General features: G+C 46.7%; 1 protein-coding gene across 2 annotated transcripts in view; it reads right to left on the bottom strand.

Moving 5' to 3' along the window:
• The window catches only part of DNAJC15 (DnaJ heat shock protein family (Hsp40) member C15), a 49,135-nt gene extending 27,873 nt beyond the window's left edge, over positions 1-21,262 (bottom strand). For both annotated transcript variants that reach the window (XM_065419905.1, XM_065419913.1), the window contains exons 1-3: positions 21,098-21,262; positions 8,427-8,478; positions 5,860-5,933 (exon numbers count right to left, since the gene is read on the bottom strand). In XM_065419905.1, coding sequence (XP_065275977.1) covers positions 5,860-5,933; positions 8,427-8,478; positions 21,098-21,199 — 228 coding nt within the window. In that variant the 5' untranslated portion in view covers positions 21,200-21,262. The remainder of the gene's footprint in view (positions 1-5,859; positions 5,934-8,426; positions 8,479-21,097) is intronic.
• Between the last annotated feature and the right edge of the window lie 3,636 nt (positions 21,263-24,898).

The raw sequence follows: 24,898 nt of genomic DNA, 5'->3' as shown, positions 1-24,898 counted from the left end.
GTAATACTGCACATGTTGCAAATCCCAAGATTCATTTCCTCTTCCCAGACTTTTCAACATCTTTACTTTATACATTGTGTTAGAACGGCTGACTTGAGTTATATGAACCACAGAAGAGGTGATCCCCCAATCTCATTCCTAGACTCTGACAGTCACATGATAGCCTGACTGAGTAGAATCCCAAACTCCGACTGGAAAGGAGAGAATTGCAAACTAATTATTGTAGTACTCCATGTTTGCTAAAGAGGGGATATATTCATTATGGAATAGGGAATTTCCATGATTGTGAGTACTGAGGGTCATGGACGTTCATTTTGTCTTAGAATTAATATTGTTACAGCTCAGTCTTCATATGTATCAATAATTCAACAAGGTAGTGTCATTAAAATACCTCTTTTTCATTTATTTCTTATTTTAAAAGTGACTGAAGTTATAATAATAGTAATATCTACCTCAGTAATGCAAACCAATGACTAATTAATGTTTCACTCTTTTTGGTGACAACAGACTCATGTCACCACAGAATTAGCAGAACAGTGTAAGCAGCACTAGTGACATCAGTGGCAAATGACACTTTGAAAAGCTAAGTTAATTGGAAAAGACGTGTTTCTCTGGAAAAGCCGCATTACAGGAGATGGTAGGTGAGGTAAACACTTAAATCCCCTAAAAAACACAAAATATTTCCTCTAATCCTTTCACTGAAATAACATATTACAGTGGAAACTTGAAGGCTGGACTTAAGTATATATACATAAGTGAAAATACTACTGAACTGCCGTAAGTTACAGTGATTCAGAGTAAATTTCAATACATTTCAGTTAATAATCTTAATTAAAAGTTTACCAGAATTCTTGACTATTCATGCTTTTTGCTTACATAAAAAATAGGTGAGAGACACAAGATACAGGCATTTTAAATGACCATTTAATAATCACTCAGCATGGGTTCAGTTAGTGATCTGGAAGAAAATCAATATGTGGTTTACTCTTTGACTGTAATTAACTGGGACTTGTTGCAAACATAAATAAAATTAGGATTTGGGTGAGGTCTCTGATTATACAGAGCCTGAGGTGAACCACAGGGAACTATAGCCCATACCCACGGGTCCCAAAATTTCCATGTGCTCAGCTAGTCTCTTCTATGATAACATTAACCATAGACAACTATGCTACTATTAAATGTATACTCCAGCAGCATGAGCAGAAGTAATGATTGCTGTGATAGCTACTAGTTCAGTAGTCAACATTGTCCGGAAAGCAATAGGTTGAAGACAGAGAGTACTAGAAGGAACTCTCTTATTGATTACGTTCTCTAGCTTTGAATCCCTCTTCACAAAAACCATACAGATAGAGCACAAAGGAGTTTGGGGAGCAGGGGCTTTTGCAGGATCCTAGGGAAAGGGTACCCTATATGCTATCTCCTTCCACAGTTGGAAGATGGAAATATCAGTTTTGTTCTGCTTTGCCCACATCTTCTGAGTCACAGGCAGAAAATAATTAAATTGATACATTCTGGGAAAACATATCCCAACACCGATACTCAAGAGAAAGAAGATACTTGTAAAACAGAAATGCCAAAAAATGTTGGTTGCTGTTGGACAGTTTTTAATACACATACTGGACCATAAATTTACAATGCACTTTAGAGAAAAACAAAGTGTGACAGACCCAGACCAGTGGGGTACAGGAGTCTGGTAGAGGGCAAATATACTGGTCACTGGATGAGTAGTTTTCTGTTCCCTGAGTGACCAGAGCAGGGGCTGTACTAGAGTAATCAGGAACCTGCTAGAACCAGTTAAGGCAGGCAGGCTAATTAGGACACCTGGAGCCAATGAAGAAGAAGCTTCTAGAATCAATTAAGGCAGGCTAATCAGGGCACCTGGGTTTTAAAAAGGAGCTCAATTCAGTTTGTGGTGCGAGTGTGAGGAGCTGGGAGCAAGAGGCGCAAGGAGCTGAGAGTGAGAGGGTGTGCTGCTGGAGGACTGAGGAGCACAAGCGTTATCAGACACCAGGAGGAAGGTCCTGTGGTGAGAATAAGGAAGGTGTTTGAAGGAGGCCATGGGGAAGTAGCCCAGGGAGTTGTAGCTGTCATGCAGCTGTTACAGGAGGCACTATAGACAGCTGCAGTCCACAGGGCCCTGGGCTGGAACCCAGAGTAGAGGGCAGGCCCGGGTTCCCCACAAACCTCCCAACTGACCTGGACTGTGGGTTCTTCCAGAGGGGAAGGTCTCTGGGCTGTTCCCCAACCCACATGGTGAATCTCTGAGGCAAGAAAATCCGCCAATAAGCGCAGGACCCACCAAGATAGAGGAGGAACTTTGTCACAAAAGATATTGTTCCTGCCCTGGCAAACAAACAATCTAAATAAGACACACAGAGGAAATAATGGCAAACAAGGAAGAAAACAGAGGGATGAAGGTTATAACAAATAAACACTGAACATGTGAAAGATGCTGAGTATGATGCTTGAAATTTTTAAGTTTGCAAATAGAGTAGGACAAGTCAGAAGAAAGAAACTGCACTGACTGGAGACTATCCTTGCAAAGCTAACCAAAATAAAGATTTAAAGAAGGAATTTGAAGGGAGGAAAAAAACGGTTACTCACCTTCTTGTAACTGTTGTACTTCGAGATGTGTTGTCCACGTCCATTCCAATCAGGTGTGCGCGCGCCATGTGCATAGTTGCCGAAAATTTTTCCCCCAGTAGCTCCCATCGGGTCAGCTGTGGAGCCCCCTGGAGTAGCGCCTTCATAGTGCTCAATGTATGACCCTGCCAACCTGGCCCCTCCCCAGTTCCTTCTTGCTGGCTACTCCAACAGAGGGGTAGGAGGATGGGTATTGGAATGGATGTGAACAACACATCTTGAAGAACAAGTTACAAGAAGGTGAGTAACCGTTTTTTCTTCTTCGAGTGCTTGGAATCGACGTGAACAATCGGGTGACTTCCAAGCTTTACCCCAGAGGTGGGGTCGTAGTTAAGGAATCGCTGATTAGAGCACCGCTGTGCTGAAAGCTGCATCATCTCTAGCGTGCTGTGTGATGGCACAGTGAGAGGTGAATGTATGCACCGAGGATCAAGTAGCTGCCCTGCAGATTTCTTGTATCGGGACCTGGGCCAGGAGCACGCAGCTGACGAAGCCTGTGCCCTTGTGGAGTGAGCCTTAAGATGCAGGGCTGGGACCTTTTCCAGCTCACAACATGTGCGGATACAGGCTGTGATCCAGGAAGATAATCTTTGAGATGAGACCGGGAGTCCTTTCATGTAGTCTGCCATTGCCACGAACAGCTGGTTCGACCTCCTGAACAGCTTTGTGCGCTCGATGTAGAATGCTAACACGCACTGAACATGCAATGAGTGCAGCCTTTGCTCTTGGGTACTGTTGTGGGGCTTGGGATAGAAGATAGGTAGTAAAATGTCTTGGCTAATATGGAATTGTGACACTACCTTAGGGAGAAAAGCCAGGTGAGGTCTGAGTTGCACCTTGTTCTTGTGGAAGACCGGGTAGGGTGGGTCGGAGGTAAGGGCCTTTAACTCCGACATCCTACTGACTGATGTGATGGTCACCAGGAAGGCTACCTTCCATGACAGGTAGAGAAGGGAGCAAGTTGCTAGCGGTTTGAATGGGGGTCCCATTAATCTGGAGAGGACCAGGTTAAGGTCCCATGCCAGAGGAGGCTGTCTAACCTGAGGATATAGCCGTTCCAGGCCCTTAAGGAAACGTCCTGCCATAGGATTAGCAAATATGGAGCGTCCAGACATGACCGGATGGAAGGCCGAGATAGCAGCGAGGTGTACCTTGATGGATGACGCTGCCAGGCCTTGTTGGTTGAAGTGAAGAAGGTACTCCAGGATGAGTGGTATAGACGCCTGGAGTGGAGGAGTGTGATGTTGGGCACACCAGCAAGTGAACCACTTTCATTTGGCCAGATAAGTGGCCCTGGTGGATGGTTTTCTGCTGCTGAGCAGGACCTTTCTTACAGGTTCCGAGCACAGCTCACTGGGTTTAGCCATAAAGCTCCAAGCTGTGAGATGGAGGGCCTGGAGGTCCAGGTGGTGAAGGTGACCGTGGTCCTGTGTGATCAGATCGGGATAGAGTGGTAACACGATAGGAGTGTCCACTGACAGCTCCAGAAGCGTGGTGTACCAATGTTGACGGGGCCACACTGGGGCCAGCAGAATTACTACAGCTCTGTCTCTGCAGAATTTTAGTAGTACTCTGTGCACGAGTGGGAATGGTGGAAAGGCATACATGACACGGTCTCCCCAGGGAAGCAGGAACGCATCCAAGATTGAACCCGGGCTGTGATTCTGAAAGGAACAGAACATTGGGCACCTCCTGTTGCTCCTGGTAGCAAACAGATTGACTTGGGGAAACCCCCACCTTTGGAAGATGGAATATATGACATCCGGACACATGGCCCACTCGTGATTGCGGAGATAGTCCGCTAGTTTGTTCTGCACACCTGGGAGATAGCCCACTCCATTCACCTGGAGGCATTCTATGCAGAACTCCCATAGCTGATGGGCTTCCCGACATAAGGGGGGAAGAGCAGGCTACACCTTGCTTGTTGATGTAAAAAATGGCTGAGGTGTTGTCCGTCATTACCGCCTCACACTGGAATTGGAGCCGGGATAGTAAGATTTGGCATGCTAGCTATACTGCTCTGAGCTCTCTGATATTGATATGGAGGGAGAGCTCGTCCTGCGACCATAATCCTTGTGTCTGGAGCTCTCCCAGATGCGCCCCCCAGCCCAGAACTGACGTGTCCATTACTAGGGACAAGGAGGGCTGGGGGCTTTTGAAGGGGACTCCCTTGCACACTGTGCAAAGGTTGAGCCACCACTGGAGGGACTCGAGTACTTGGTCTGGCACCGTGACCACAGATTCCAGGCTGTCGCGCCCCGGGCAGTATACAGACGTGAGCCATGCTTGAAATGGTCTGAGCCTCAGTCTGGCATGCCGGACCACGTAAGTGCAGGCTGCCATGTGGCCGAGGAGACTCAGGCATCCCCTCGCAGTAGTGGTCAGCTACCTCCTGAGGTTTTGGATAATGTCTGTCATGGTCTGAAATCAGATCTCTGGCAGGAGCGCCCTTGCCTGCACCAAGTCTAGCACCGCACCGATGAATTCTATTCTTTGAGTCGGTGACAAGGTTGACTTGTTCACGCTGTGGAGTCCCAGCCTCTCAAAAGTAGCTCTGACTAGTCAGACTTTAGACTCCACCAGCTCCCTGGTGCGCATCATGAGTAGCCAGTTGTCGAAGTAGGAATATACCTGCACCTGCCTCCTGCGGAGCAATGCTGCTACGACCGACATACACTTGGTGAACACTCGGAAGGCTGTCGACAGACCGAAGGGGAGGACCGTGAATTGAGAGTATTTGTAGCTGGCTACAAACTGCAGAAATCGTCTGTGTGCCAGCCGAATAGCTATGTGAAAATATGCGTCTTTCATGTCAAGGGCGGCATACCACATCTCCCGGATCCAGGGAAGGGATAATAGTGCTGAGGGAGACCATGCGGAACTTCAACTTCACCATGAACCTGTTGAGCTCTCACAGGTCTAGAATGGGTCTGAGACCCCCGCTTTGCCTTGGGGATTAGGAAATAGCGGGAGTAGAACCCCTTGCCCCATAGCACCTGAGAAACCTTGTCCACTTGCCCCTATGTCGAGGAAAAATTCATCTGGAAGCATTTAAAACTACACCGAACAAAGCACTGGAGCATGTAGCACTGAGAATAATCTTGCACTGGAAAACCTAACTAGATATCCTAAAATGTTTCTCTTCAATTTTAAATCATGTTTGTGATTTTAAATATAATTTTAATTTTTTTATGGTAAAATAACCTCTAAACTTACAGCGGTTGCAATCTTCTTTGCTCTTTCTGTGAATACTTGTTCCAGTGGTTTCCAGACCTGGAAAGCATAGCGACCTGAAAAACAATTAAATAACAATTAAAAAAAGCAAACTTCACTTAAAAAAAGAAACCTTTACAGATGTTTACCTGTGCAAACACTTATTTTGCAAGTATAATACCAGTACAGGACTTTTAGTCTAAAAATCAAAGCCATCTCCATTTTTAATCTATTCATGTCATTTGTTTGCTGGCAAGCACTGTAACACTTTACAGCTTTTCAAGATGTTCCCTGAGCAGTCAGTTTTGTAGTCAGGCCCAGAACAGTTCCCTGATGAGTTTGCAATAGGTTGCATTTTTCAATCTTTATATTAAGAAGAGGGGGAAAGTTTGGTTTTTATCTAAAAAGAAAATAATGAATTGCAAGATTCACAATGTTTGTTTCCCCAGGCCAATATATTCAGATATGTTTGGCTAGGATAAACTGAGATATTTGCCTTGTAAATTGTAGGAAATACTGCAATTAGCAATTATAGCTTGTATTTGTAATGTAATTCACCAAAATAAGTACAGCTCAAAGTTGTTTCCAAATCTACTCCTTACAGTGTTCATACAACTTTGCACCAATATCACACTGAATGGTAATTCTTTGCATTCTTATTTTATTTATTTAGTGAAAAACGGAGTCTTTTTGGATCCAGCACCATTAAAGACCCAACATAGCCATGACCTTCGCTAAATACAAAACAGACTGGATGGAGCTCTATTAATCAGTCAGTAAATTCTACTCCATTTGGGAAAGAATGGAGTAAGTCTACTAAGTTCAGTGTCTGAAATTGCATCAGAGCCATGGTAGGAATTATCAGTTTTTTTGTTTGGCTGTTGTTTTGTTTGGTGGTGGTGGTTGTTTTTTTGCTTACTATATACTAGAAAATTTAGTCACCATTATGCAATTTTAATTATTTTTTAAAATAAGATAATGCTTTAGCCAGATAGCATTTTGCTTTCATTCTTAACGATCAAGATGTCTACATAGGTCATTTCAATCATGCAAGTGTGTGCTTAGGTTTACAAAGAAATCAAGTTAATATGGTTTGATTTGATTACCTGAAGTGAACAGAAATCAATTTGTATATTTCAAGGCCAGAAGGAACCCCTGATCCTCCCACGTAACATGGGCCATAGAATTTCAACCTGTAATTCTTGAATTAAACACAATAATTTGTGGTTGAACTAGAATCTATCTTTCAAATTAATATCTCATCTTGATTTAAAGATTTAAAGAGATGGAGAATCTACCACTTCCCTCGGTAAATTGTTCCCTAAGTTCCCTCTAAGCTGCACGTCCGCACAGCTGCCTATTAAGCCCCACGCAGGGACTCAGGGCTGCGGTGGGGAGAGATGCCTCTCCCCCAGTGCGTACCTGCCCCGACAGGGAGAGGCGCCCCTCCCCGCCGGCCCCAGCGTGGACCTGACCCGGTGGGGAGAGGCGCCCCTCCCCGCCAGCTCCAGTGCGGACCTGCCCCAGTGGGGAGAGGCGCCCCTCCCCGCCGGCGCCAGTGCGGACCTGCCCCGGACTTGCCACAGCCAGGGGAGAGGAGCCCCTCCCTTAGCCCAGCCCAGCCCCACTGGAGCTGCTGTGACTGGGGAGAGGCACCTCTCCCCCGGCCCCGAGCTGCATCCCTGGCCCCAGCCGAAAGCCTGCACACACACACCCCGCACTCCCACCCTCTGCCACAGCCCTGAGCCCCCACCCACGCCCCAAACCCCTCATCCCCGGCCCCACCCCAGAGCTTTCACCCCTAGCCGGAGCCCTCACCCCCTGAACCCAATCCTCTGCCCCAGCCCTCAGCCCCCTCCCGCACCCCAAATTCCTCATCCCCGGCCCCACCCAGACAGAGCCCTCACTCTCCCCCCCCCCCCCGCATCCCAACCCTCTGCCCCAGCCCTGAGCCCCCTCTCGCACTCCAAACCCTTCGGCCCTACCCCCACCACATTAATTTTGTTATGTGCACCAATATGAAGGTGATTTGTCACACATCACCTCCATATTGGTACACATAACAAAATTCATTCCGCACATGGACATAAAAAATTAGAGGGAACACTGGTTGTTCCTATGGTTAATTACCTTCACTGCTAAAACTTGCTAGACAAATTCAAAGTGGGGAAAAGACGCATCATTTCTCTGCCACTGCATCTTGTTATGCCTTTGTAAACTAGATTAAAGAGCACTCTATTATCCCATATCTTCCTTCTGTGTAGGTACTTGTAGACTGTGATGAAGTCACCTCTTATTATCTTTGATGGCTAAACACATTCAACTTCATTAGGTCAGGTTTTCCAGACATCAAACCATTCTTGTAGCTCTTTTCGGAACCTTTCCAATTTTTCTACATCCCTCTTCAAGGGTGGACACTAAGACTGGACACAATATTCCAGTTATAGTCTCACCAGTGGCACATGGAACCTCCCTACTCCAACTTCTTATGCTCCTGCTTATATATCGCATTAGCCCTTTTGGGCACAGTATCACACTGGGACCGCATGTTCAGATGGCTGTTCAGTTACCTGCAAATGCAACAGCTGCAACACCCAGGCCAACTGCCATCATAGTTCTGGCCTATAACAGAAAAATTGAGTCAGTATAAAATTTAAGTTCTGATTTTAAATAAATTGTAAATCTGTTGCAACAGCGAGCATTTCTGAAGTCTGAATGTGCATACCATTTGGTCTACTTCTGTAAACCCTTTAGTGAATCTTCTAATAAGGTTTAATATTTTATTATTTTCTTATAAAAGGAAATTACAACCTTTTCTCCATGTATTTTAACTTTGGAATGCAGCAATACGTGCAGTGTGTAAAAATGTAATAAAATCTTGGATACGTTTTAATGCATGAAATTAGAAACACAGAAAACACTGGAAAATGAAATGACACGCAAACCATTCTGCTAGGGTTACTTGAAATAATTCACACAGTAAAACTCCAATTTAGTTTAAAAGGACACAGATAACAGAAAACCCTATAATAACTAAAAAAACTGGGTGGTTGGATTGTGATTATGAATGGAATAAAGTTTGCATTAGGGCTTTGCACAGGAATCTCATCATGACAGAATTTCTGGGATTAGGAAAGGGAGTATTAACTCAGGCACAGTCCCTAGACCAGGGATCAGCAACCTTTGGCACGTGGCTCGCCAGGGTAAGCACCCTGGTGGGCCCGGTTTGTTTACCTGCCACGTCCGCAGGTTCGGCTGATCGCGGCTCCCACTGGCCGCGGTTCGCCGTCCCAGGCCAATGGGGGCTGCGGGAAGCAGCAAGGGCTGAGGGATCTGCTGGCCGCCGCTTCCCGCCGCCCCCATTGGCCTGGAGCGGCGAACCGCGGCCGCTGGGAGCCGCGATCGGCTGAACCTGCAGACACGGCAGGTAAACAAACTGGCCCGGCCCACCAGGGTGCTTACCCTGGCGGGCCGCGTGCCAAAGGTTGCCAATCCCTGCCCTAGACTTACACAGTAATAACTGGGAGAACTCCCAACCTTTGGTACTCCTTCCCCAGTGCAATCAGCATCAGCTACAGCTGAGGTCACAGGGGTAAAATAGGGTCTACAGGGATATGTCTACCCTGCAGCTGGGAGCCTCCCAGCCTGAACAAACACATACTATCTGTGCTTCAGCTAGCGGATTCAAAAAACAACATGAATGTTGTAGCATGGGAGATGGTGTGACCTAGCTTCTCAAGTACAAGGCTGATCCAACCACCCTGGGTCTGTACTTTGGTGGCTAGCCCATGCCGCCACATGCACACTGTTCTTTTTAGCACACTAGCTTGAACAGAGCTAGTGCGTTAGTCTATTCAGCCTGGGAGATCTACAATGCAGCTGGGAGTATAATACTGCCTTAGGGCCTTCTAGGTCCTCTGTCCCTCAGACTTAAGACAGACCCCATCAAGGCAAAAAGTTCCGGAAGCCTTGTTTTCCCTCCCACTACCTCCACATGGGGCACAGCAGCTGAGAGGAAGCTCATGGGGGTGTATTTTTGAAACTCGATGTTCTTCCCCAAAGCAGCTACCTTTGTCTTCCTGCTTCAAAGGGAGCCCTTGACTTGTCCTCCTGGCTCCTATTCCTCCTGGCAAGCATCAGCCTGCAGTCTTTGTTTTGTTTCATACCTTGAAACCCCATTCCTTCTGACTCCCCAGGCAAGTCATTAGAGATCTGAAACTTTTGGAGACAGATGGGATTTCTCCCCCCCGCCCCCGTAAAGATCAGAATTGGAGGTGTTGATGACACTAGGCCTAGTGAACCAAAGTTCAGCTCTAATCGACCTCAAAAGGTAGATGCATGGAATGTGTAAACAGCCAATTATCAGTTACAACCCCCGCCCCCCCCATACCAGGTACCAAGCGATAATGATAAGGTTTGAATGTTTCTGGCTGAAAAGGTAATAAACCCAGGGTAAACAAAACCAGGTAACAGTTTAAAAAAAGGTTACTAACAAGCTAAATTTATAGCCCTAGAATGATTTAACGGCTTAAATGTATAAACATGCCTTCGGTAAAAAGGGAAGGGGAAGTAAAGAGAAAAATAAAGGGGGGGGGTGGTAAAAAGGGGAAGGGGGGGGCTTAGTTGTAAAACGTATAAAAAAAGAAAAACTGTTTTTGCTGGTGTGCTTGATCTGAGACTTGCCTGTCTCCTTGCACCACTTTAAGATCTCAAATAAACTTTGTTTGCTTCTCCACCCCGGTATGTTTATTGGCGCAAAGCACACCGGGCAACGAACCCCGCTGTTGCTGTCCTTGGGCCTCTGTGCCGGCAACAGAGGGATTGGGGGGGGGGTGGGGAGGAGAGAGGAAAATCATAGAAACTGCTATACCAAGTCAGTGGTCCATCTATTACAGTATCCTGTCTTTGACAATGGCCAGTAATGGATGCTTCAGAGAAAGGTGTATTAAACTTCATAAACAAATATTTAATAACCGCCAATAAGAGAGGCTTCTTCCTAACCTCTATCAATTAGTCATTGGATTCTGCTTGAAGCATGGGATCTATATCGGTCCTAAAGGAGGTTTTCTTCCTATATTTTATTTAGTTTTTCTGTAATTGTCAACATTCTCATTATCTATTTAAATATCTAATCCTACTTCGAATGTAATTAGGCTCTTGGTCTCAATGTTAGCATAAAGTTTCACATGTTAATTGTGTAAAAAAAGTTTATAATCAGTTTTACAGTTGTTGCCATTTAGTGTCATGAAATTTCCCCTTGTACTATGGAAAAGGGTAAATAGGAGCACCCAATTTACTTTCACCATACCATTTATTATTTTTATATTCCCTCTTATTTATCTCCTCTCTAAATGTAAGTCACAATCTTTTCAACCATGTGTCACACGGAAGTCTCGTCAGGCCTTTAATCACTTCACACCTGTTTTTGAACCTCTTCTATTTCTGCTATCTCTTTTGAGACAGGTGACCAGAACTTGACACTGTATTTCAGGAGAAGGCATCATATTGATACATAATTGCATTATACTATTTTTAGTATCCTTTTTGTTTTGCTGTGTACTAAGTAAAGACTTTCATTGAACTGTCCAAGTAACAGCTACATCTTTTTTCTGAGTTAAGAGCCCAGCAACATGTGAGAGTAGTTCTCTTTATTCCATCCAATGTTTATTATTTTGTATTTGTCAAAATTAAATTTCACCTGCCATTGTGCTGGATACTGGCCTAACTTTCTTAGGTCCCTCTGAAATTCCTCAGTTTTATTTATTCTTGAATAAGCAAAATATTTTTTCATCTGTAAAATTGCCACTTTACTGTTCACTTTTCCAGATAACTGATAAACACCACCAGTCCTAATGTGGAATGTTACCATTTTTCAGAAGTTGTGAATGGAGGTTCAGAAGTATCCAGGTTAACTGTATCTTGAAAAAAATCTGATAAACAGCTCATGGTATAATTTTTTAGTTTGCTGGATAAAAATGGGTACAGATTTCTTAAATAAATATTAAAGAGTCATTCAGTTGAACTGGTTTAGGCACACTATGGAAGTATATTATTGAAATCTTCCATATACTAATCAAGGACTCAACTGTTATTTCAGTATTTTTAGTGTAAACTGAAGTTTCTACTGTAGAGAAATCCACTAAAAATCTAAGTTGATAATTCTATATTCTTCCACATGACCCAAGATGAATCTAAATCTATACATAAAAATACTGTGTCATTAAATGACAGATCATGAGGTCCAGTAGAATGAACAGTAACTCCAAGTACCTCTAATGACTCAATGAGTAGCCTGGAGTAAATCGTTTAGCCTTCCCTTTGTGTCCCCATCTGTACCCACTTATCTCAGCTGGATATTTTAAAGAATAATCAGTTTCTACACTGCTTTGAAACTGTAATGTGCTAAGTATTACTGATATCAAAAGCACAAATCTTGAATTAAGCTCACAGATTTCTTGTTGATGTTAAAAGGCAATTTACTAGCACTCTCAAGGGGACAAAGAGATTTATGTTATATGAGACTAGTACCACGAAACTATTTTTTCCTCTCATTGCTTGAAAATAAGTTATACATGCAGCATAGTAGAAACTGTATGAATAAAGGGTCATTAACTTTCAACAGCATGCTTACTTAAGGTTTACATTTTGAAAAGTGTACTGTTAAGGAATTTGTAAAATATAGGCTTTAGATGTAGCTACATTTAAAGTATTCCCTTAACAGCCAAGTAACAAATTAATGTCAAAGATGTATGAAGCTGTAATGGAACAGAAGAGAAAAGCAGCTGACCCACAAACACTTCTTTCTTTTTTAGTGCATCAGCTCTCCTGGGTTAATCATTGATATATCCTATTGTGCTGATCTCAGTATTTTTATTCTTACTATTTAGTTCAATGTACAATAACAAAGCTTTTTGGATTCAGACAACAGCAAGGAAAGTGTTGCTGAATCAGCAAAGGCTGGATTTTTTTAAAATTTTTTTTAAAGAAATGCAGACCAGAAGAGAGATTAGAAAGGCTGCTTCAGACATGACAGAACACACTGCTAGGTAATAAATAAAGGATGAAAAAGTGTTTACCCCCCAAATAAATGTTATTTCCATTATATCAATTCAAACAACTTCATATACTGCAAGTGTACAGAGGCCAACTCATGACCCTTTAAAGATGTATTATTCAACAGCTTTTATTGTATAACACAACAAAAAGATGCAATGATTTAATTCCTCTCTCCACAAATTCTCAATCTACTGTGTTGCATTAACAGCAGTAACGAATCACAGAAACAAAGGGCTGGAAGGGAGCTCAAGAGGTCATCTAGTGAAGTCCATCTCACTGCGCTGAGGCAGAGACAACTATACCTAGACCAGATGTGAGAGACATAGGCGCCGACTTACTGAGTTGCCGGGGGTTGCCCAGCCCTCACTCCACCCCTTGCTCCAAGCCTCTACCAAGCCCCAGCATAGCTCGGACAAGAAAACTGGGTGGGCGGGCAAGGGTGGGGGGGGTGGTAGCAGGGAAGGGGCACCTATTTCCCCCCACCCCCTCCAGCTGGCCCTTAGCACTCAGCAGGCACCCGAAGATGAGGCTGCCAGGGGCACACAGACTGTGGGGTGCGCCCATAGGGTAGGGGGGAGGGGCCCACCGGGGCTTGAGCTCCATCCACCTGCCCCTCCCAACCCCGGCTCCGTGTCCGTCTGCCCGACCAGCCACTTCCCTCTCCTGCCGGCGCCGTGCGCTGCTGCCCCAGTCTCCGGCCTCAGCGCTAGCCCTGCCCAAACCCACCCCAACAAGGCACACTCCAGGCGTGGGGGCCAGAGACTGGGGCAGCAGTGTGCAGCACCAGCAGGAGAGGGACGCAGCCAGGCCAACAGACACCAAGCCAGGGTCGGGAGTCCCAGCCTGTGGATTCAAGGGGCTTCGGCCTCGATTAGGGTGGGCCTTGTTGGATGCTAAATAGGTAGCCCATGGCCCGCCCAGGTCTACCTGTGGCTACACCCCCCACCTCTTTATGCCCCTCCCCACTTCTTCCTGTCCTCGCTCCTCCATCTCCCCCCATCCCCTCCTACACACCGCAGAACAGCTGATCCACGGCGGGCGGGAGGCACTGGGAGGCACTAATTGGTGGGCCTCCAGCAGGCAGGAGGCCCTGGGCAGGGAAGGGGCAGGCACTGACCCACAGGGCTCCCAGTGAGTGCTGAGCACCCACTGTTTTTTTCCCCGTGGGTGGTCCAGCCCTGGAGCACCCACAGCATCGGCACTTATGGTGACAGATGTTTCTCAAACCTGTTCTTCTAAATCTCCATTGACAGGAATTCCACATCCTCCGTTGGTAACCTATTCCAGTATTTAACTATCCTTGTAATTAGAAAGTTTTTCCTAATATCTAACCTAAATGTCCCTTGATGCATATTAAGCCAGATCGCTTCTTGTCCTCCCCTCAGTGGACATGGAGAACAATTGAAGAAAGATCTATAAATGTAAAATTTCTGTAATCCATAATTCTGTGATGTTCCATTCAATGAGAGGACTAGAGGAAAGAAAAAGTAAAACATTGACTATATCGAATTTCCGGCCACATGTAAAGTTTTATTGCAGGACTATTGTGCAGGAATAACAATGGCCCTGTACTAACAGAACCACCTGATACTAATGTAAAACCAGTCTCTACATTAATTTTTTAGGACATATCAGTTTACACAGAAGAGTCAAAGCATGGAGCTTTGAATCCTATGAGTAGGGCACTATGAAATTCACATTAGTAAGAACATGGACGGAATCATGGAATCGAAATATTAACGTGGCATCCTGCTCTCCCCAGCACTAGGACCACGCAGAGCTACGTGCAGCAACACTTAAAGAGAGTCAAGCTGCTCCGGATTGGGAGCCTCAGGAGCCTCCTGATCTGCTGCGCAGAGCCGGGGGGCAGAGGGCTAATGTTTGGGTGTCCCCGTCCCTCCTGCCGGTGAACCTGGTCTACACTGAGCAGGGGCGGGTGCCTGTCTTTGCACCAGCCTTTGGCTCAGGAGTGGCTGCTGCCTACCACTATCTGAACAAGTGTTCAGGCTGGCGAGTGCTCTGCTTAAAGAGACAGCATGCTAACACACACAGTCACCCGACACACACTCTCTCTCTCTCTCTTTCACACACACACTCCCCGGACATACATACGTCCCCCAACATACACAACCACTCACACATTCCCCCAACACACACACCGTCTCTCACACACTACCCCTACACACACACACACACACGCAGGCACTCTCTCACAGACTTCCCCTCTCCCTCCCTCACTTCTGTGGACTTCTTGTGTTACTGTTTTTTAGGACTTTAAGAGGCTAAAGTCTATCGCAAAGGACAGGGAAAGAGAAAGCACTTATCTAGCCCATCAGAACTGATAAGATTTGGCTATTGATACTGGCTTAGGACCCAGTTCAGCAAGTTACTTAAGCATGTGCTTAACTTTAAAATATGTAAGTAGTCCCTTTGAAATCAAAGTTGACTTAGGCATGTCCCTTAGTTTGATTTTTAATTAACTGTAAAAGAAATAAACTTGAAATCTAATCAGTTTCAAAAAGTGAAAGAGAAGTAGTTTCAGGTACCCCATCTGGCAAGTCCCATGCCAATTTCTGTAATTCTACAATCACATTTTCCTATTTTTAGAAACATCTCTCTCACACATTTGTGTGCGTCTTTCATGCTGAAACAGGGGAAGCTGACCAATATATTCTGTTAATACCTCTTTTAGAGAGCAGTATCAGTCAAACTCTTTGAAAAATGAATAACTAGCTCAATCCTCAAGAAGTCATCACTCAACCCTGGAGACCTCATCCTGTCTCCAAAATCCCATTCCTGGACAAAATAATTCAGAAAGTAGTAACCATCAAGCTCATAGACTCATAGACTCATAGACTTTAAGGTCAGAAGGGACCAATATGGTCATCTAGTCTGACCTCCCGCATGATGCAGGCCACAGAAGCTGACTCACCCACAACAGAATCTCCTACATAATGTGATGGCCAGCATCCTGGATGCTTCAGTCAGATTCAAGCTAGGGCACAGAGACAGTCCTAGTGGCCCTAAAAGATGGACATGGTACGTACACAGGCACAATGCCCATGTTCATATTGCTGGGTTTCTCTGCTACACACCAGACCACAAGATAATGCTAACCTGCCTAACTGGCATAACAGGAGTAGATGGTACAGCACTACAGTCACTCGAATCATTCCTCTCCAACAGACCTCAGAATAGTGATGTCTATTACTCCTTCTCTCCATATGCCCTCACCTGCTGAATCCCAGAGAGATTCAGATCACCCCTGTCTGCTTTTCAATATATACAAAACCACTGGGAGAAATAGTGACATACTGTCGGCTCAGCTGCCAATAATATGCGGATGACTAGAGCCCTACCAAATTCATGGCTGTGAAAAACGCCTCATGAACCACGAATCTGATTTTCTCCATGAAATCTGGTGTTCAGTCGGGGGCTCCTACCCTGTGCAGGGCTCCAGCTGTTAGTCCCAGCTGGGGATGAGGCGGGACAAGACTTTCTCTTCCCTGGCAGGGGCTGCTCTCAGGGCGGGTCAGACATACCTCCAGGAACCTCCCCTGGCTGCAGCAGTCAACCCCCTACATGGTGAGGCTGCATCTCCAGCTGTCACCCCTCCAAACACTGGGGCGGAAGACTGTCAGGAAGACTGTCAGGAAAACCAGACATATGGTAACCCAGCCCCCAGATCTGATGACCCACACTTCTGTGCTGGTGGCACTGGCTTTAGAGCTAGCTGCCCAGTTCTGAAGGCAGGAGGGCAGAAGTAAGGGTGGCAATCCCACTACACCCCTACAATAACCTTGTGACCCAGCCTCCCCCGACCCTGACCGCCTTTTGGGTTTGGACTCCCACGGTTACAACACTGTGAAATTTCAGATGTAAACAGAAAATGACTAATTTTAAAATCCCCTGGCCATGAAATTGATCAAAATGGACTGTGAATTTGGGCCCTATTGATGACACTCAGCTACAAGATTTTTCACCACTGATGCAACCATCCTCACTAAGATATCACAAAGCCTACAGAACATCAGCTCTTGGATTAAGTGTAGTTGATTCAAACCAATGCCAAGCAAGACTGAAAATGATGAAACTTTTTGAAGAACTAGCTGAGATACAGTTGACACCATCCATTGAAGGCATGCAACCCCTATTCATTGAATCACTGCAAAGCCACCTTCTAAAATCTGACTTCTCACTAAGCTTGGATGATCAGGTAGCATCAGTGAATAAAAATGCCTTCTTTCACCTCCAGCACTCTAGGAAACTTCCACCCTTCCTTTCCAACAAGGACCTGGCCACAGTGATCCATTCATTTTTCAGCTCTAGGCTGGAATACTGCCATTCACTGGAGCAAAATGCAGTGATACTGGAACAATTTTTATAGTGTGGATACTGAAGACTGAAACCATGTATTTTGGTTACTATTTCAAGACAAGAGCTACAGCAGCACCCCCAGCACTCCTAGTTTCAGCACCTATGGCTGAATGTGAAGACAATGGATTGGCTTCAAATAGTACAAAACGTGGCTGCCCGCTTTCTCCAGGTTCTAGATCACCATGAGCACGTAAGGCCTGAATTCAAATCCCTACACTCGCACCTACTCAGTTTCAGATGCCACTTTAAGGCTCGGCTGCTAATCGTCAAAGCAATTTCTATCTATGAACCACTCTGACAGCAGTGCAAGGACAATGCAGATCACAAAACCCAGGATGAAGCACATGAGAGCTGGGAACAAAGGGATCCTCAGCTGAGGGGAACCGTCTATGCCAGGGGTCGGCAACCTCTGGCACGTGGCTCGGGCCGGGCCAGTTTGTTTACCTGCTGCGTCGGCAGGTTTGGCCGATCGCGGCTCCCACTGGTCGCGGTTCGCTGTCTCAGGCCAATGGGGGCTGTCGGAAGCGGCACGGGCGAGGGATGTGCTGGCCGCGGCTTCCCGCCGCCCCCATTGGCCTGGGACGGCGAACCGTGGCCAATGGGAGCCGCAATCGGCCGAACCTGCTGACGCGGCAGGTAAACAAACTGTCCCGGCCCACCAGGGTGCTTACCCTGGCGAGCTGTGTGCCAGAGGTTGCCGACCCCTGGCATAGACTCTATGGAATGAACTTCTAAAGGGGATTAGGTGAATCCTGAGTCTGACCCTCTCTAGAAAATACTGCAGAACTTGCCTCTTTGTTTTACCATAGCAAGAAAGACATTCACATCATCCTCCCCCCCCCCCCACAAAAAACCCACACACAATGAAACAACACAAGCACAACACACAATACCCGAAGTGGAGTTTGGTCTCCCCTCTCCAGAAAGGGGAGAAGAACCAGAGACTACCAAAAATAACAGGAGTACTTGTGGCACCTTAGAGACTAACAAATTTATTAGAGCATAAGCTTTCGTGGGCTACAACCCACTTCTTCGGATGCATCCGAAGAAGTGGGTTGTAGCCCACGAAAGCTTATGCTCTAATAAATTTGTTAGTCTCTAAGGTGCCACAAGTACTCCTGTTATTTTTGCGGATACAGACTAACACGGCTGCTACTCAGAGACTACCAAATCCACTAGGAGTTTTACTATTGCTATTCACTTTATGTGGAAGACACTCAGCTACTACAATGATGGATGGCAGTGTTATAAAACCCTAAGAGAGACTACACAGAAAACAGTGAACCTAACTATACATGAAGTGCTGTCAAAAGCACACAAAATGAATCTACTGAAGAAATGAAGAGGTTGGGGGGGGGAGGAGAAGCTCTAAAATTATAGTAATCTTAACTTGTAACAACAGTGGATGAAAAATTCATACAGAAGTGATTTTTAAAAAATTGATAGTGTCCCTTCATAGTAGAAAAATTCTTTGCGCTACAGCAACACAAATAATGACATGAGCAAAACATATCACAGGGCATATTTTAAGTGGTGAAAGTTTCCCCATTGCACTAGAAGCATGTTTACTTTCAGTAATGCCAACTGTGGCCAATGTTTTAAAAACTGATCCATGTAGTTGCTTCAATTTTATTTTTCACTGTTCCATGAACTGATCACCAAAACGCACATAAACAGACACAAGATAAGGGTACAAAATCTTTTCACTAAACCATATTACCTAGGGTTACCATATTTCAGCAAGCAAAAAAGAGGATGGGAGGAGCCCCGCCCCAGTCCTGCCCTAGCCCCGCCCCAGTCCTGCCCTAGCCCCGCCCCTTCCACTCCCTCCCACTTCCCGCCCCCCTCAGGACCCCCAACCCTCCCCCTGCTCCTTGTCCCCTGACTGCCCCAACCCTTATCCACACCCGCACCCCCAGACAGACCCCCGGGACGCCCACGCCCCATCCAACCACTCCCCACCCCCTGACAGCCCCCCCCCAGAACTCCCGACCCATCTAAACCCCTCTGCTCCCTGTCCCCTGACTGCTCCGATCCCTCTCCCCACCCCCGCCGCCTGACAGCCCCCCCCACTCCTTGTCCCCTGACTACCCCTCCTGGGACCCCTGCTCCTAACTGCCCTCCAGAACCCCACCCCCTACCTAAGCCTCCCTGTTCCTTGTCCCCTAACTGACCCCTCCTGAGACCCCCCCCACCCTAACTGCCCCCCCAGGATCCTACCCCCTACCTGTACCCTGACTGCCCAAAACCTTATCCACCCCCCCCAGAAAGCCCCCCCGAACGCCCGACCCCCCCCCCCCGTCTCTTGACTGCTCCCTCCAGAACCTCCCTGCCCCTTGGCCCCCTTACTCTGCCGCTCAGACCAGCGTGCCAGGGAGGAGGAGCAGGGGGAGGAGCTCCAGACTGCCGGTGCGAACGGCCAGCTGGTGATCTGCGAATGCAGGGAGGGAGGGAGGGAGTGCTCTCAGCTGCAGGGGAGAGAAGGGGGAAGTGGAGGAGGGGCTCTCTCTGGCTGTCGGAGCCCCATGTAAGTGGCACCATCCGGCCGGCTGCCCTGTCAGCAGCGCGTGCTCTGCGGGGGGGGGGGGGGGGGAGTCCGGACATTTACAAATTCCCCCCGGATGCTATTTTTAACTCTAAAAACCGGACATGTCCGGGGGAATCCGGACGAATGGTAACCCTATATTACCTAAAATTCAGCAGGCATTTTACCGCCATTTACTCCCCAATTTACCCAGTGCTTCATGGGCTCTCTGTCTGATGAGAATTAAATTTCCTAAGTGTAACTCTCAGACCTCAGAAAATAATTTAAATTTAGAATTAAAGTAATAAAACTAAAACATCAGAAGAGAATTTTACAGATAATGCCTTTTATGGTATGCAAATAAAATAATCCTAGGCCCTGTCTCTACTAGGGAATAGAAGTGGGGGAAACTCCTGTGTACACAGGCCCCATACTGTTGAAACAAGCTTTTTCCCCCCTAGATTCCAAGGCCAGAAGGGACCATTGTGATCATCTAGTCTGATCTCCTGTATAACACAGGCCATAGAACTTCCCCCAACATAATTCCTAGAGCAGATCTTTTAGTATAACATCCAATCCTGATTTTACAATTGTCAGTGATGGAGAATCCACCATGATGCTTGATAAACTGGTCCAATGGTTAATTATCACTCACTGTTAAAAAAAAAATACCCCTTATTTCTAATCTGAAGTTGTTTTGCTTCAACTTCCTGCTGTTGGATCATGTTACTTTCTGCTAGACTGAACAACTATTATTAAATATTTGTAGATGCTCACAGACTATAATCAAGTCAAGTCACCCCTTTTAAGCACCATCTTGGCGGTAGCAGCCAGCTAGGGCAGGGCTCCCAATTTGGCTCCCACCGGTGGAGCTGTAGCGTGTGAGCAGTGGTGGCACAGAACACGTGCCAGAGTGACACTCGTCACTAACCCATTTACCCTCTCAGGTGTATTTTCCTTCCCACCCCCTGACGCCGGCGTTCCCCGCCACGCACAAGCGTGATTTCCCGCAGTGCCCAGCGCCGGGCACCGGGAACCAGGCAGGCTCCTTTGCCCCCCGGAATTTTCCAGCCAGCGCCAAGGATTTAGCCCTAACGGCTGCGGCGCGTGTGACCTCGGGCGGCGAGTCCCACTCGGGGCCCCTTTCCCCGCGGCACAAAGCGGCGGGACATGGAAGGGCCGGACTGAGGGCGCGGGATGGGGGCGCGGAGCGGTAACCGCCAGCCTAGTGGCTGGGGGAGGGGAAGGAGCGCGACAGACGCGGGCTCCCTGCCCCACACTTACCAGCCCCCTGTCCATGTCGGGCTCACCCTGCCGGCCGCCGCCGAGGACCCTCGCGTACTCAACGTAGCGCAGGGTCTCCGAGGGGGCCCCGGCACCTTCCATGACAGGCCGAAAGAATGAGGGCGCCGTACGGGGCACCGCTAGGGACAAGCGAGCTCCGAGGGCGGAGACCACTAAACAAGCGCGATTCGCGCCGTGCCAGCCCCTCCCCCACTCGCCCTTCCTGTGAGGGGCGGGGCCAAGTGCGGGCGTCAGCCGCCTGTGCAAGCACCTCCCCGCCTGAATCAGAGCGGTGGAGTGTGCGCGTGAGGCAGCCAGGCGGGGCTGGGGTGCCCGAAAGGGTTAAACTTAGTCCAGTCCCTGGGGGGAGGAGGGCACCCAAAGGGGGCATTCATAGGACACACTCTGACCCTGTCACTGGGCTGGGGTGGGGACAGAAAGAGGCTGCTAGTGTAGTCAGGGCCTGTGAACACAGCCCCCTGGGGCATTTAGTGCCTTCCAGAGTCAGCTATTGCCCCCTCCCAAGCTGGTTGGCCCCACAGAGTCTCCCTGCCCCCCAATCTTAAAATGTGCCTTTCACATCGTTATGTTTTTAAAAATGTAAAATAATACACATGGCTCATCGTGAAGTGTTGTCACCGCTAAGACTCCCATGTCCACATGATAAATTACATCACCTTTCTACCTATCCACCCCTCAATCCCCAAAAGAAGGGATAGGCCCAGAGGTGAAAGTAAGCCGGTACGACCCGGTACGGTGTACCGGCAAGAGCCAGTACGCTGTGCCGGATTCCCGGGCCCCTTAAAGCGGCGCCCAAGCCCCGCTGCCGGAGCCCCGGGGTAGCAGCGCCAGGGCTCGGGCTGGGATTTAAAGGGCCCAGGGCTCCAGCCCCTGTGGGGAGCCCAGGCCCTTTAAAGTGCCACCCGAGCCCCACTGCCGGAGCCCTGGGGTAGCGGCGGCAGGGCTCCCATGGTGATTTAAAGGGCCCTGAGCTCCGCTGTGGTAGCAGTGGGAGCTCCAGGGGTGATTTAAAGGCCCCGGGGCACCCAGCCGCAGCCAGAGCCCTGGGGCCTTTAAATCTTCTGGTTGAGGTCACGCCCCCTGCTCAGGACTCCGGAGTACCGGTAAGTCCTTTAAGTTACTTTCACCCCTAGATAAGCCTCTAGTTGCACTCTGAAGGTCAACAGGTTCAGGGTATGTCACACCAGAGCAGAAAGCAAATTCGTGAGCAAAAGGCCCCCCAGTGAGAACACCTTGTTCCCATGTGCACAAATCTAGGAACTGTTTGTCTTCTCTTTACCAGACCCTTTATCTGACTCCTCACTAATTTGTGGTGGATGAGGACAGGAAGACTCCCTCAGTGGATTTTAAGGGTTTGGTGTAATTCCTTCCTAAGGCCAGGGAGGATTTTGCAGTTTGTGTCCTGGATGGCAATTAACCTGTATTTGGAAGGTGACACTCAAATTCCCTGTAATTCACTCCCACAACATGAGCTGCTCACTCTCCCAAATCCCAAGACAATTGAGGGGAAGGAGGATCAAGAGGAAGAAATGAAGGGATGAGAGATAATGGTAGGTAGAAACTGGAACAGAGAGGGGAGAGAGAACACTGAAAGTAAAGAGATCAGGAGAGAAAGGCCAAATCAGAAGGAAAAAAAAATCTTGGCCTAGATAGAAGATTTCAGAGGAAGATGAAGAAAAAGAAAAAACATTTATAAATATGAAAAATTCAAGAAAAACTGGTCTGAGGGAAGACACAGACAATGAAAGAGACTAAAAATGCATGAGTGTTTCTTTCAAGTTAGTCAAATATGATATACACTTTTATACTTAAGTTTCACAAGTCTCTTGTAAATCTAGACCAGGGTTAGTCAATTATTTTTTGTCAAGGTCCAAATTTCTTGGTCAAGATCCAGACTCTAGAGAAACATTTTTCACAGTGCAAGTGCCCCTGTTCAACAAACACCTAAAATTCTGTGAAATATACCCAGGGCCTATTGCTTATAATGTTATTGCATTAAATGAAAAATAAAATCAAACCACTGTGTGTAACCTGAAAATAACCCCCAAGAGAGGTGTAATAAATTACATCTGAGACTTTGAAAAAGTATTTAGATAAAATGTCAAATAGCATTAAAACACTTTCAGATAACTTTTAAGTTTTGAATGAGTTTTGTCAAATACAATTATTGTAGGCATATCTGTATATAGATAAACATATTCAAAACTTTTCAGCCTCTTGTGGTTTATATAACAGTATCAGAAAGAAAATAATACTTAGTACATATGAACTCTTTATCTTTTATGATTCAAGTCTTTCCAATAACAAATACACACCCACCTACATGTGTATTAAGCAAAAGAATCATAAATAATTACTGTGACATACCTGTTATTACTGTAGTATCACTACTGAAAATGTAATTTTATACAGCAACACAAATTTAAAATAAAGTATGTGTGAATGATGTATAATTATACTACTGCCATCAGTAGGAAAAGTCCTCTGCTGTACAAGGGCCTTGAAATTTGGAGTGAGTTCAGTCAAGATAAGACGGAGGCAATTGCACAGACGATTATCAGTCAGAATGGAGCGATTATGCGATTTATTGTTGTTCGTTGTTGGGAATGCTGACTCACACACATATGTTGAGCCAAACATAGTCAAAATGTTAAATGCCACCTTCCTCAAGTGTGGATACATGGAGTCCAGCACAAGGGTTGTCCAGAAAGTTTCAGATGTCGTTTCAGTGTGCCGCACCTTAAGCACTTCATCCGCTTGTAATTCAGTAAACTCCAGCTGTAGTTTTGCTTTTCAACATCTGGAAAGTATGCTTTTGCTTGATCACACCAAGTACCATTTGCTTGTACAACAAATGGGTGCCTTACAAACAGGAAGATGGCTTTAACACTTTCAAATTCTTGGAACCTCTGCTGGAAGTGTTGAAGAAGCCTGTCCAGAGATGATGCCATCTGATTCACGTCTGCAGTGTCCCGGCAGCTTAGCAACATTGGGAAAGGCAGCATCTCCCCAGTTTTCAAATCAATTTAGAAGAGATTAAGTTTGTTTTGAAATGAAGAGACACTGCTGTGGAGATCCACTACATTGCAATTTTGCCCCTGTAGCTTTAAGTTGAAATCATTTAAGAGGCCTATTAAATAAAAGAAATGGACATACAGCGCTAACTACACTGTGTCTCTCAAATCACAGCATTTGTCCACTGCCATGGAAAACAGCCTGCCTGGTGTTACCTAGCAGCTCTGTGTTCTTGGAGAACCAGGGCGCAGAACCCAGCCTGTTTGACTCACGAAAGACCTTCCCCCTCCGCCCCCCAGCCTCTGCTTGAACCAAATCTGCATCAAAAGAAAGACTTACAAAAAGCAATGAAAAGGCAGTGGGAGACACACCTAAACCCCTGGGATAAGGATGACAGGATTAAGGAAACTCTTCAAGCCTCGTTTGCATTGAAGATGGGACAAAGAGGCATCTCCATTAGCATACGGAGATTCCAAGGCAAGAACTGCACGGAACTCTGGGACCAGAAAAGCAGGGAAGCACTGCATGATTGGGGATCTCTGCTCCAGATGTTAATGAACCCACGCCTGCACACACCCAGCTCAGTAGTTATCAGACCAATTCTAGTAATACACCTCTACCTTGATACAACGCTGTCCTCGGGAGCCAAAAAATCGTACTGTGTTATAGGTGAAACCGCGTTATATCGAACTTGCTTTGATCCGCCAGAGTGTGCAGCCCCGCCCCCCCGGAGCACTGCTTTACCGCGTTATATCAGAATTCGTG

Source organism: Emys orbicularis, chromosome 1 (genome assembly GCF_028017835.1).
Source record: "Emys orbicularis isolate rEmyOrb1 chromosome 1, rEmyOrb1.hap1, whole genome shotgun sequence".
NCBI lineage: Eukaryota > Metazoa > Chordata > Testudines > Emydidae > Emys > Emys orbicularis.
This window is presented reverse-complemented; position numbering and strand designations above follow the sequence as displayed.